General features: G+C 36.9%; 1 protein-coding gene across 1 annotated transcript in view; it reads right to left on the reverse strand.

The window, feature by feature from the left end:
* SRBD1 (S1 RNA binding domain 1) overlaps positions 1 to 15,249 on the reverse strand; it is a 237,660-nt gene that overhangs the window by 18,873 nt on the left and 203,538 nt on the right. The window contains exons 18-19 of the mRNA XM_020903216.2: positions 13,430 to 13,606; positions 7,874 to 8,056 (exon numbers count right to left, since the gene is read on the reverse strand). Coding sequence (XP_020758875.2) covers positions 7,874 to 8,056; positions 13,430 to 13,606 — 360 coding nt within the window. The remainder of the gene's footprint in view (positions 1 to 7,873; positions 8,057 to 13,429; positions 13,607 to 15,249) is intronic.

Consider the following 15,249-nt stretch of genomic DNA (forward strand, 5'->3'; position numbering starts at 1 on the left):
TTGTTAATTCTAGCTCTGATTAATGGAAAGACAGTTGTGCCATTAACCATTCATCATGGAACAAGAGGGGAACACCAAGGCTTTTTGTTTATTTGTCTGTCTTGTTTTTGTATAGGGCTAGTGCGAGGACTGATGGGAGAAGAGGGAGTTATAAATGTAGGGAAAAAGAGGATACAAGTTGTACTTTTAGATATATTGAGTTTGAGTTGCTAAGATATTCCTGAGAAAATCTCTAACAGCCAAATGGAAAGGAAGAGCTAGAGTTTAGAAGAAAAGCCTAGCTAGACTAGAGATGTGGAAATGCACGACTGGAATTGGCAGTGGAGGGGTGAGAGATGAAGACAGTCATATGAGTGGATGCACTCAATCAGAGGAAAATAAAGAATAAAAGGAGAAGGTGAATAAGGTAAAAACTTGAAGAATATCTACATTGAGAGGGCCAGAGGAAGAAGAGAAGTCAGAGAGGATGGACCGTGAAAACAGTCATGGAAGATCAGTAAGCTAATGGAGTCAAAAGTAGCAGAATAGGTTAAGTAGTTTAAGGACAGAAAGAGGGCACTTTTTGACAATTAGGAGGTTGTTTGTTGAGAGAGTGATTCCAGGGTGGTAAGGACAGAAGCCAATCTATAAAGGCTGGGAGAAAACAAGCAGTGAAAATTAGAGGCAGATAATTCTTCTGAGACGTTTGGCAATGAAAAGAAGGAGCATTGAGACAGAAGTTCTAGGAGGAAGTAAGACAAAAAGTGGCTGCTTCTTTGAGCTTTTAGGGAGTGAAGAATGGGAGACCAGAACAGCAATAGGTCTGTGGGGCAAAACAAAAGCAATAAATGATGGAGACATTAAGATATCAGAGACAGTCATAACATTTTATAAAGAGAAATAGAATCAGGAGATGGAAGGGTAGCTTGGGAAAGTCTGGGGCAGAATGAGTAAAGATAGGGAGATAATCTCAGGAAAGTGGCTCTGAATTTTTTCAGTGAAGTAGGACACATTAGCTAAATGTGAGCAGATCCTGAAATAAGTAAAAAATTGAGAAAAGAAAGGGTTCAAAGGACTATTGAAATAAAATCTATCTATGGCAATAGTAGATTTTTAATCCCATGTTCTTATACCGTCTCTAATATGGATTTTCTTACTATGTTTTTAAATGGACATTTATTGAAGACCTTGCATTATTACGCTTTCTCACTTACTTAAAAACATTTTCTGGCAGAAGTGAGTACAATTCTAGGATGAATATGCTACTGCTGCTCTTCACCCGCCTCTTCTCTTAAAATGAAGGTGACCAAACGCTGTCACTATCAAGCTGCTTATTTTGAAATGCACATGTTTCATTCAAAAAAAAAAACATAACAAAAGGAATTATTCTGGGTGCAGTACTCACGAAACATTGTATTTGCAGCATAACAGCATAAAATTCTGCATACTTTACATGAAGAATCCATTTCCTACAGAACCCTTAATAAAATAAAAAAGGCAAAGTTTCTTTTATTGGAGGAATAATGTTTTTCCCAGAGGAAAGACAGAGTCTAATTTCATGTGATGATACACAAGAACACCCAAAGACAGCATATTTTAAATACTTTTTTTTTTCCCCTTAAGAAGCACACAAAACGCAAGTCTTGCTACATTTTTGTGCTGAACACAGACTGTCTTTAAGGGTATGATTCCCTTAATCTGAAAGACCATTATGATTACATTTAAATCTGGCTCCAAACTAACTTTTTAATTGTGAGCTCAGGTTTTGGAGTGTCATAGATCTGGTTCAAATCTTGGTTTCACCAGTTGAATTATCTTAGGCAATTCACTTCACCCATCTGGGACTTTCTATACTTAAAGAAGTGGTAATATTAATAGTACTAACCTCATACGATTACTGTGGGGTTTAAACAAGTTGATGCTTCTAAAGTGCCTGGTAATGAGGATATACTCCATGAAGGTTTGTTTTTATTAACTACTCCTCAAATCTGACCTGAGCTATATTTTCCTATCTCCATCTCTTTTAAACATCCCTTTTCCTCTTTCTACTGGCTGAGACACCTAGCCCAAATACCATCTCCTGCATGAAACCTTATGAGAAATTCCGATCTGGAAATGAAATCTTTCTCCTGTGAACAAATTTGTGTTTCAAAAGGGCTCTTAGCGAAAAGGGAACCCTCTTACACTGTTGGTAGGAATGCAAACTAGTATAGCCACTATGGAGAACAGTGTGGAGATTCCTTAAAAACCTGGAAATAGAACTGCCATATGACTCAGCAATCCCACTGCTGGGTATACACACTGAGGAAACCAGAATTGAAAGAGACACGTGTACCCCAATGTTCATTGCAGCACTGTTTATAATAGCCAGGACATGGAAACAACCTAGATGTCCATCAGCAGACAAATGGATAAGAAAGCTGTAGTACATATACACAATGGAATATTACTCAGCCATTAAAAAGAATACATTTGAATCAGTTCTAATGAGGTGGATGAAACTGGAGCCTATTATACAGAGTGAAGTAAGCCAGAAAGAAAAACATCAATACAGTATACTAATGCATATATATATATATAGAATTTAGAAAGATGGTAATGATAACCCTATATGGAGACAGCAAGAGAGACACAGATGTATAGAACAGTCTTTTGGACTCTGTGGGAGAGGGCGAGGGAGGGATGATTTGGGAGAATGGCACTGAAACATATACATTATCATATGTGAAACAGATTACCAGTCCAGGTTCGATGGATGCATGGGACAGGGTGCTCGGGGCTGGTGCACTGGGATGACCTTGAGGGATAGGGTGGGGAGGGATGTGGGAGGGGGGCTCAGGATGGGGACACATGTACACCCATGGCTGATTCATGGCAATGTATGGCAAAACCACTATAATATTGTAAAGTTAATTAGCCTCCAATTAAATGTCTAAATTTATATAAAAAAACAAAAGGGCTCTTAGCAATTATTGACTTCTGTCATGGGTATCTGTGAATAAGTTTCATCCTCCCTGTTTTGGTAGGCTCCCGGGGACCATAAATCAGCTCTACTCATTTTTATATTCTTTAGGCCCTACCATAGCACTCTGTACATTCGAAGTGATGAATGAAATCATCAACAATAAAGTTCATAAGAGTAAAAAAATGAAACTATAAAGAACATGAAGAAAATATGGGAGCACTGAATTCATCTTAGAAATCAGGTATCTTAAGAAAAATAATAATACAGTTACTTCATAAAAAATTAAACATTCATGTTTCAAAAACATATTTGCATGATAAGCAGATACAAAATTAAAACTAGAAAAAAACCTCAGCCCATATGAAACACTTTAATATTTAATAGAGAATCCCTACACATAAATAAATCCCTACACACTTTTAAGTACTATAAATAATAAAAACAGTTTTTAAAAAAGTAGACTTTTTAAAAACCACTAAATCACTAACTTAGGTTACAAAATACCATGACCTCAGTTTTCTAAAATATGAATGTGAGAGAGAATATCATAAATACAAAAGTAAAAAGACTTAATGGCTTCACATTTTGGTGTATTTCTGGGAGTGACATCATGGTAGGGTGGTATTAAAGCTTATGTTTCTACCACTTTCCTAATATAACTAAAAATCAAATTTACTGCAATGGAACTTACTTTTACAGGAGTGAAATCAAACCACTGATGACCTAATCACATCCGTAATGGGCTTCTCCTCCCTGGGAAGACCCTTTTGTAACACCGTATGAAAAATATGAACTACCTATGTTGAGTGATGTCTATACTAAGTATAATTGAAAGTTAGAAACCACTATCACAGTTACAAAGTGGATAATGGGGATAGTAAGCAAATTTAGATAAATTACCATTTTTCCCTCCAGATTTTAAAGGTCAAGAGTGGAATTTCATGTAGAGAAATTTTCCATGAAAGAGTCCTCAAGTACTCCACTTCTGAGAGACAAGGCTACTACCAAAGAAAGCAGAGAGAAGGATGAAGTCACTGGTAAGGGCTTTTATGCTCCACGTGTAGAAACTAGCCTATGTGAAAACTGGCAGAGAAGTCCTGTCTAACAGGAGAAATTAAAGATTTCTCAGGCTTGAACATTGCTGGTGGCATTATAAATCAGTATGTTACTTGGCAATGTATATTAAGAGCCACATAAACTTTCAAACCCTTTGGCAGAGTAATTCCACTTCTAGGAATCCATCATAAGGAACCACCACTAGTATGACTATTGGCTTCCCAGGTGGTTTAGTGGTAAGAATCTGCCTGCCAATGCAGGAGCTGCAGAAGACTCAGGTTTGTTCCATGGGTCGGGAAGATACTCTGGAGAGCAAATGGTAACCCATTCCAGTATTTCTGCCGGGATTATCATGGACAGCAGAGCCTGGTGAGCTACAGTCCATAGGGTTGCAAAGAGCTGGACATGACTGAGCGCACACACACTAGTATTACTATTTCTAAACTACAGTCCAGTCATTAGATGGAATATTATTTAGCCCTCTAAAAAGCAAGATGCAGAAACCAAAAATGTGTGCTTATATTAGAAAGGAACTTGAAGAACATATAAACAACATTTGAACTACATCATGGAAACAAACAAAAGTGTACATTAAAAAAAGATACTGACTTGCATACAGCAAAATGCTAATTTGCAGATGGCAATTGTTGCAAGAAGTCTATAAACCCATGTGCATATATGCATCTTCTCAAACACTAAAAATACAGTTACTGTGAGACCACAAATTTTTTAATATTAAAAAAATGACAACCATGTGCCAGGATTAAGAATGGGACAAGGATGCCCATTCTGACCACTCCTATTCAATACAGTACTGAAAATCCTGGCTGTTGCAATAGGCAAGTAAAAGAAACAAAAAGCATGAAGATTAAAAAAATAAGTAGTCTATTTATTTGCTGATAATGTAATTGTGTATATAGGGAGATTTAAAGAATCCATAAATACCTACTAAGAACTAGTAAATGAACTTATCAAGGTCACAGGACACAGAGTTACTATTAAAAATCAATTTTGTCTTTACTTATTAGAAGAAAACAATCAGCAACAACTTTTTAAAAATTCTACTTGCAATAGTGTTGAAAAGCATGAAATATATTTAATAAAACATATGCAAGACCGCTACACTAGAAACTTAAAAAACACTGTTGAGAGAAATGAGAGAAGTTCTAAATAAATGGAAAGATAAAGTAAGTTCATGATCAAAAGACTCAATGAAGACATCAATTGTTCCTAAATTTACCTATGGACTCAATATAAGCCCAATCGGAATCTTACCAAGTTTTGGGTTTCTTTTTAAAAATGTAAATTGACAAGTTCATTCTATAATTTATAGGAAAATCAAATCCTCTAGAATATTCAGAGCACTATTGGAAAAACAAAGTTGGAGGTCTAACACTATCTGACTTCAAAATCTAGCATAAAATTATAGTAATCAAGATAGTGTGGTACAGACAAAAAGATCAATGAAACAGAAGAGAGAGCTAGAAATAGATTCACACTTACAGCCTTCTGATTTTCAACAAAGGCACAAAACAATGGGTAAAGAGAAGTTGTGTGTTTGTTATTGTTTTTTAAAACAGTGCTGGAATAATTAAATGTTCACAATGAAGAAAGAAAGTGAACTTTGACCCCTACTTCAAATATACTAACTTCAGATATATCATCAAATGTAAAAGCTAAAATCATCAAGTTTTAAGAAGAAAACACTGAAGAATAGATTCATGACTTGAGGTAGGCAAAAGATTCTTAGCACATACAAAGTAGTAACTTCATATGGAAGAAAAAATGGATAAATTAGACATCACCAAAATTTAAAACTTCTGCACATCAAAAGACATTAATAAGAAAATAAAGAGGTAAGCCACAAACTAGGGTAAAATATTTGTGGAACATATATTTGACAAAGGACTAATACACAGAATATGTTTTTAAAATTCTCGTGACTCAATAATAAAAAAAGCAAACAACTCAATTAGAAAATGGCTAAATGATATGAACAGAAGGTTCACAGAAGAAGATACACAAATGGCTAAATAAGCACAAGAAAAAGTGCTCAATGTCACCAGAGAAATGCAAATTAAAACTACAGAGATACTACCACATACACAAATACACTAGAAGGGCTAACATTAAAAAGATTAATACCTGATGATGGCAAAGAGAACTGTTAGCATTGTTGATGGAAGTGTAAAATGGTACAATTAATTACACTGTCTAGAAGTACAGTCTAGAAGTTTCTAAAAAAAAACTAAACACTCACCTGATTTATGACCCAGCAAATCCTCTAAGTATTTTTCCAAGATAAGTGATAACAACACATGTCAACAACAAAAATTATACAAGAATGTTCAAAGTGGCTTTACTCATAATAGCCAAAAACCTGGAAATAGGCAAGGTTTCTTCAATAAGGAGAATAAACTATGGTATAATCATACAGTGGCACATTATTTAGCAATAAAAAGGAACCAGCTACATATTCATGTTACAACATGAATTAAAAAAATCTCTAAATGTTGAAAGAAGCCTTACACACAAAAGTACAACTGTATGATGTCATTCATATGAAGTTCAAGAAGAGGCAAACTAATCTTTGGCTGAAAAATGTGAACATGTGGTCAGCTCTGAGAGGCTAGAACAGGGATTATCCGGGAAGGGGTACAAAGGAACATTTTAGGATGATGGTAACGTTTTTCATCTTGATAGAGGTTTGGGTTACCAGACATAGGTATTTATTTGCCAAAATTCAGCTCTTATACACCTAAAATTTAAATGTATGTGAATTTTACCTCAAAAGATAAAAAGATCAAGAACTACTGAATTCTAGTTAATGATATACATGCTAAAGTATTAGCTGAAAGTGTGCTGATATCTGCAATTTTCTTTAAAATATATATAAAAAAGAAATGGACTAATAGACAAAAAGATGGATAAGTGAAAAAACAGGCATAGCAAAATATTAATGATAAAATCTAGGTGAGGGTATATTGGGATTCATTGTAAAATTTTTTTTTTCAACATTTCTCTGTTTAAATTTTTTTATAATAAAATATTGGGAGAAAAAAGGTATCACTGCTAGATAGAATATTCTTTATTTGTTTTCTATTTTCTAAGTTTTCTATAACGTTTATAGAAATTTCTAAAATGTTTACAATCTTAAACATTTTAAAAGAAATTAAATTACGTTTCTTAAAATAATCAAATATAAATTATTTTAAAACAAGTTAAAAATCTTAGATTCAGTGAAAATTAAAATGTCCACTATTTTTAAACTCACAGTCATTTAATTCACTAGAAGCCTTATGTAGTTATGTAGCAAGTCACTATTTTTTAAGTAATTAAAAACCATGAACTAATCAAATGTGGTATTAAAGTTTTTTCTTTTAATGTCTAATTTTAAACTTTCCCTTGTACTCAAACCTTTCCCTGTGTTAATTAGTGTATTCTCATTAAAAGTACATCATTTCTTAGACTCTATAATAACTAAGCAGGGCAATATTTCTTATGAAATCTGACAACTGGCTGTTTACTAAAGGCCTTTATCTTCAGATAAGCACAAGCTTTAAGCCAGGTGCTAGTCATTTGTGTCTTGTTAATTTCCAAAACAAACAGAGGAGAGTGCCATGCAATTTCCATTACACACACTTCACCATTAGGACCAGGGTTTATTAGCTTGACACTGCTCCAGGAATAATGGTTTCATTCCTCACTGAAATAAAATAATGTGCCACACAACTCAGCAATGCGGAACTTCTGAAAAATGCTGTCATGTTAAACATGGTCATATTTTTAAGTCTCCATTATGCCATAACAAAGGCCATTTGCAGTAGGGGACTCATTGTGAGCACAGAGAACTCTCACGGGGCCCAGACTTACCTCATCGCTATGTCATACGATTCCGGGTGAATACAAGTTTGGTCCAAAGGATTTGGCTTCAGTACAACACTCACTGCAGTTTTGCTCCTTTTCTTGCCTTGCTTCTCATTTGTGACCTCAACACCTGCTGAAGCTGTTACAGCAACTCCCTGAGTTTCGCCTGCAGATTCAGTTTGCTGACTACTGTAACCATTCAAAACAGAAAACAAAATTCTGTAAAGCAATTATCTTTTTATTAAAAAATAAAATAATACTATCTTTCTGTCATAAAAAAATAAACAGTATGGGGGGATGTGGGAGGGTTAGAAGAGGGCAGAAGGTTAGAACCTTTCATTAAAAACGAGCTTATTTCTCTGTCAAACAAATATACACAAACAGCCACCAGATTTTGACCATGCACTTCACAGAAATTACCACTTATTTGTTTAAACCTATTAATATGGCTTTCTTTTACTTAAAGCCCCAAACATTCTTAATTGATTCTGCCTGTGTAATTGGCATTCTAGGAGAGAACAGAGAAAAGCAGAGGAAAATAAATTAAATGAGGAGAAGGAGAAGGAAAAGGTGATTTCTCAAAGCGAGAAAAAAAAAACACAAGCTCCCCAAAGGAATCTACTGAGTATAAAACAGAATGAATGGGAAAAGAATGACTAGAAAAAGACTCACATTTGACTTATGACAGGAAAACTTTAGAATTTTTAAAATTAAGAGATAAAAATAAAACATTACTTTGAAAGGAACTAGAATCAAACTGGCATCAGTTTTCTCACTGACAAATACAGATGCCGGAACACAGTGGAACAATATTTTAAGAGTCTAAGACAAAATGATTTTGGATCTAGAATTATATACCTAGGCAAACTAGCAGTCAAGTTAAAATCACTTTCAGATGTGTAAGGACTGAAGTACAATCCATATAATATACTCTCTCTGAAAAGAACTTAAGTATAAACTCCAGCAAAAAACAATGAATTCAAGAAAAATGATAATGTGGGCTATAAGAAACAGTGATGAGCACAGGAACCATAAAAATCACTAGGTTAAATAACTGCTCATGAATATTGTAAAAAAATATATAAAAAGAACAGGCTGAAACTAAAATCCCAGATTATCTCATCATAGGACACAGCATTGAAGGGAGGAAGGTTGGGAAGAGACCTTTGGTTCTAGTTTTCTCTAGGTGGAGGACAGAGACACCTATTAACTCCAGAGACCAATCCAAATCAAATTTAAAGATAATAACCAGATGAATAGGAGTAAGATACAAAAGCTAGAATCACTAAGAGGAGATAAAGATGAGTAAGGAAGACAATCTGATTTCAGAGTTGGCCATCTGGTGATGTTCATGTGTAAGAATCTTCTCTTGTGTTGTTGGAAGAGGGTGTTTGCTATGACCAGTGCATTCTCTTGGCAAAGCTCTATTAGCCTTTGCCCTGCTTCATTCCGTACTCCAAGGCCAAATCTGCCTGTTACTCCAGGTGTTTCTTAACTTCCTATTTTTGCATTCCAGTCCCCTGTAATGAAAAGGACATCTTTTTTGGATGTTAGTTCTAAAAGGTCTTGTAGGTCTTCATAAAACTGTTCAACTTCAGCTTCTTCAGCATTACTGGTTGGGGCATAGACTTGGATTACTGTGATATTGAATGGTTTGCCTTAGAAACGAACAGAGATCATTCTGCCATTTTTTGAGACTGCATCCAAGTACTGCATTTTGGACTCTTCTGTTGACTATGATGGCTACCCCATTTCTTCTAAGGGATTCCTGCCGACAATAGTAGATATAATGGTCATCTGAGTTAAATTCACCCATTCCAGTCCATTTTAGTTTGCTGATTCCTAAAATGTCAATGTTCACTCTTGCCATCTCCTGTTCGACCACATGCAATCTGCCTTGATTCATGGACCTAACATTCCAGGTTCCTATGCAATATTGCTCTTTACAGCATTGGACCTTGCTTCTATAACCAGTCACATCCACAGCTGGGTGTTGTTTTTGCTTTGGCTCTGTCCCTTCATTCTTTCTGGAGTTATTTCTCCACTGATCTCCAGTAGCATATTGGGTACCTACTGACCTGGGGAGTTCATCTTTCACTGTCCTATCTTTTTGCCTTTTCATACTGTTCATGGGGTTCTCAAGGCAAGAAGTGGTTTGGCCATTCACTTCTCCAGTGGATCACATTTTGTCAGACCTCTCCACCATGACCCCATCCATCTTGATTGGCCCTACATGGCATGGCTTAGTTTCACTGAGTTAGACAAGGCTGTGGTCCATATGATCAGATTGGCTAGTTCTCTGTGACTGTGGTTTCACTCTGTCTGCCCTCCGATGACCTCTCTCAGCATGTACTGTCTTACTGGGGCTTCCAAAAAATAACGAGGAGAGATAAGAAAGCCTTCCTCAGTGATCAGTGAAAAGAAATAGAGGAAAGTAATAAGAGTGGGAAAGACCAGAGATCTCTTCAAGAAAATTAGAGACACCACGGGTGCAAAGATGGACTCATACAGGACAGAAATGGTATGGACCTAACAGAAGAGAAGATACTATGAAGAGGTGGCAAGAATACACAGAAGAACTGTACAAAAAAGATCTTCACGACAGATAATCACGATGGTGTGATTACTCACCTAGAGCCAGACACCCTGGAAAATGAAGTTACGTGGGTCTTAGAGAGCATCACTATGAACAAAGCTAGTGGAGGTGACGGAATTCCAGTTCAGTTCAGTTCAGTTGCTCAGTCGTCTCGGACTCTTTGCGACCCCATGAACTGCAGCATGCCAGGCAGGCCTCCCTGTCCATCACCAAGTCCCGGAGTCTATCCAAACCCATGTCCATTGAGTCGGTGATGCTATCCGGTCATCTCATCCTCTGCTGTCCCCTTCCCCTCCTTCCCTTAATCTTTCCCAGCATCAGGGTCTTTTCAAATGAGTCAGCTCTTCACATCAGGTGGCCAAAGTATTGGAGTTTCAGCTTCAACATCAGTCCTTCCAATGAACACCCAGGACTGATCTCCTTTAGGATGGGCTGGTTGGATCACCTTGCAGTCCAAGGGACTCTCAAGAGTCTTCTCCAACACCACAGTTCAAAAGCATTGATTCTTCGGTGCTCAGCTTTCTTTACAGTCCAACTCTCACATTCACACATGACTACTGGAAAAACCATAACCTTGACTAGACGTACCTTTGTTAGCAAAGTAATGTCTTAGCTTTTTAATATGCTGTCTAGGTTGGTCATAACTTTCCTTCCAAGGAGTAAGCATCTTTTAATTTCATGGCTGCAATCACCATCTGCAGTGATCTTGGAGCCCCCCCAAAATAAAGTCAGCCACTGTTTACAGTTTCCCCATCTATTTGCCATGAAGTGATGGGATCGGGATGCCATGATCTTAGTTTTCTGAATGTTGAGCTTTAAGCCAACTTTTTCATTCTCCTCTTTCACTTTCTTCAAGAGGCTCTTTGGTTCTTCTTCGCTTTCTGCCATAAGGGTGGTGTCATCTGCATATCTGAGGTTATTGATCTTTCTCCCGGCAATCTTGATTCCAGCTTGTGCTTCATCCAGTCCAGCATTTCTCATGATGCGCTCTGCATATAAGTTAAATAAGTAGGGTGATAATATACAGCCTTGACGTACTCCTTCTATTTGGAACCAGTCTATTGTTGGAATTCCAGTCGAGCTATTTCAAATCCTAAAAGATGATGCCTTTAAAGTGCTCCACTCAATATGCCAGCAAATTTGGAAAACTCAGCAGTGGCCACAGGACTGGAAAAGGTCAGTTTTCATTCCAATCCCAAAGAAAGGCAATGACAAAGAATGCTAAAACTACCACACAATTGCATGCATCTCACACGCTAGCAAAGTAATGCTCAAAATTCTCCAAGCCAGGCTTTAGCAATACATGAACCATGAACTTCCAGATGTTCAAGCTGGATTCAGAAAAGGCAGAGGAACCAGAGTCAAAAATGCCAACATATGCTGGATCATCAAAAAAGCAAGAGAGTTCCAGAAAAACATCTATTTCTGCTTTACTGACTTTGCCAAAGCCTTTGACTGTGTGGATCACAACAAACTGTGGAAAATTCTTCAAGAGATGGGAATACCAGACCACCTGACCTGTCTCTTGAGAAATCTGCATGCAGGTCAGGAAGCAACAGTTAGAACTGGACATGGGACAACAGACTGGTTCCAAATAGGAAAAGGAGTATGTCAAGCCTGTATACTGTCACCCTGCTTATTTAACTTATATGCAGAATACATCATGAGAAACGCTGGGCTGGAAGAAGCACAAGCTGAAATCAAGATTGCTGGGAGAAATACCAATAGCCTCAGATAAACTTTTCACTTTATTCTTTTTTATACTATTTGAAATTACTAACCAAGTGTTTTACTGGTTAATTAATTGATTTTCCCCACTATATGAAATGTCACCTTTATCATAAACTAAATTCTGTGTTTTAGTGTATTTTAGACTCTATTCTGTTCTACCTATTTCTACATCAAAACCAAACTCTTTTAATTACTATGGCTTTATAATATATTCTGCTTTTCAGAGGGGCTGTTTTTCCCTTGGTCTTTTCCAGAAAAAAAAAAAAAAAAATGATTATAACTTTTGTGTCAGAAGAAAAAAATACACAATGAATGAATCAAGTAGTTCCAAAGAGCAAAGGCATAAAAGCTAGTCTTTTATGATTAAAAATGCTAAGACGTTTACCCAATTTCTTTGCTTTTTATGCTACCAGGATCAGAAAGCATGAATTTGGCTCTTAATTTACACATCTGATAATTAATGCCTTGGCCAGTTTTCATTGAGAAAGAAGCGGGGAAACTCAATTATGCTGCCCCCCCCTTTTTTTTTTTTGGCCATATCCCCATGTGGAACGTCAGTGACCAGGAATCGAACTTGTGGCTCTTGTAGTATAAGCACATTGTCTTAACCACTGGACCACCAGGAAGTCCCTCAACTATGCTTAGGGGAACAGCTGTCAATATGAAGTGGTCATCGCAAAGTCTTCTTTGCAGCCTCATCTTGCACCAGTCCTTCCACTTGTCGTGCTCCAATCACATTGGCCTTAGCTTCTTTTCCTAAATATACCAAAGTTGGTCTTGCCTTAGGCTGCTGCACACATATTGTTTGTTCTGCTTGAATGACTTCCTCCTGATCCCTATGTGATTGGCTCCTTCATTTCATTCAAAACTTGGCTCAAATAACTTTTCAGTGAATAACTCATATAAAGCAGTTTATTGCTCCCTAAGATAGTGTCATATTGCTTTGTTTTAATTTTTATAATACTTATCTGAAACTGTTTTACTAGTTTATTTATTGTCTGTTTCATTTATTAAAATTTAACTCCATGAGGTCAGGGAATTTGTTCATTTGTTCACTGCTGTATTCCCAGTGCCTAGTAAAGATTAAGACAGTCTACACATATTGAATGAAGGAATGATGAAATGAACAGCTAGATGAAGAAATGAACAACTAGGATTTATGCCAGTAAGAAGGATGGGTAACGGTACAAGAGGAGGTTTATATTAGAAACGACAGTGTACACTTTAATGATGACCTGCAAAATGTTCGAATATAATCCTGGTTGACTCTGATGAAACCAGCACATTGTTGGAAAGATTTTGGACCCAGCCCTTTCACTTTCTTCAGCTGTTCTCGGTTGATGAATGGCCCATTTTTCTCACGCCATTCAATAATATTTTTGGCTCGATTGGCATTGAGTCCAGCGATATGCCTAAAAAAATAAACAAAATGAGTAACGTGACCAATGTAATTGTTCTAAAAGAACTGAAAGAAAAGATGGCATGTAAAGAAACATAAAAGCAGTTGCAATTATATCTTGTCATATGTCTCTAAGTTCAGTTATCAAAGGTGGGTTATGTAAAAAACACAAAGGGCAAACAGTTTTCCAAGAGGATAGAAGGAAAGCAGAAAGCAAAACAGTGACAAAACCAGTAGCTGTCATAAAGATGCTGGTAAACTGGTTAACAGAGGTATAAGAAAACTACTTTTCCTACAGTATTTCTATACTAGTTACATTACTTGTATTTCTAAATCAAGTAATAATTCTGCCTATTCCTAGTTAGCTTACAAAGTGAGTCAGGAGCAGAAGTTACCATAGCTACAGCTGCACTGTACTATCTTATTTTTTTGTCAGTGTGTTCTCATCAGTAAAGACTTAAATGGTGGAAAGGTACTTATCCATGATAAAAAAAACTCTGTCATTAGGTAGTTGACTTGATGTTAATTAGAGAACCTGAATTCTATTATAGAATTCCATATATGGAATTATGGAACGGTTATTACTATGGTAGAAAGTTGCTGTTGTGTAGTTGCTAAGTTGTGTCTGACTCTTTGCGACCTCATGGACTATAGCCTGCCAGGCTCCTCTGTCCATGACATTTCTCAGGCAAGAATTCTAGAGTAGGTTGCTATTTCCTTCTCCAGGGGATCCTCCTGATACAGGGACTGAACTCACCCCTCCTGCTAGGCAGGTGGATTCTTTACCACTGAGCCACCAGGGAGGCAGCACCTTAAAATGCAAGGGATTCTTTTCTGCTATTCTAATTCCAAAGCAGAAGGATCGAGATTTTTTTCCAGAGGTCCAGAATTTCCAGACTTGTATAATAAATGCAAGATTAGGAACAAAAGAACAGTTCGTCTGCAACTCCAGGGGGGGAAAAAGCACATAAGACATGATAATAGTATTAATAAGATGAAGATTTCGATATGTAACTTGAGGAGTCAAGGTAAAAATATGGTAACCATATACCCTGTTCCCTCAGAATTTATCTTCTGGTGACAGCCAGCTTTGACAGATGTAAGCAAGAGACTGAACTAGCGAAAAATATTTACCTATTATGTGATGGGAAATGGCTCTTTTCCATGTTAACCTTATTTAAACTCTATTAGTGACTCAATGGAGAAGGCAACGGCACCCCACTCCAGTACTCCTGCCTGGAAAATCCCATGGATGGAGAGGCCTGGTGGGCTGCCGTCCATGGGGTCGCTAAGAGTTGTACATGACTGAGGGACTTCACTTCCACTTTTCACTTTCATGCACTGGAGAAGGAAATGGCAACCCACTCCAGTGTTCTTGCCTGGAGAATCCCAGGGACGGGGGAGCCTGGTGGGCTGCCGTCTATGGGGTCGCAGAGACTTAGCAGCAGCAGCAGTGACTCAACAGTTACCACATGCTCTTTAGATTTTTAGTATTAAAAATAATATATATGAATTGTTATGATTATTTTCTTAAATGATGTCTTCCTCCCTGACCGATTACTTAAAGCAATGTATGAACTGATCAATTTTCTATACTTGGCAACTTCACACATGTGTCCCCTTGTTCTAACTGAGTTTGGACAGTCAGTAAAGAAA

Source organism: Odocoileus virginianus, chromosome 2, assembly GCF_023699985.2.
Source record: "Odocoileus virginianus isolate 20LAN1187 ecotype Illinois chromosome 2, Ovbor_1.2, whole genome shotgun sequence".
In the NCBI taxonomy this organism is placed as follows: Eukaryota; Metazoa; Chordata; class Mammalia; order Artiodactyla; family Cervidae; genus Odocoileus; species Odocoileus virginianus.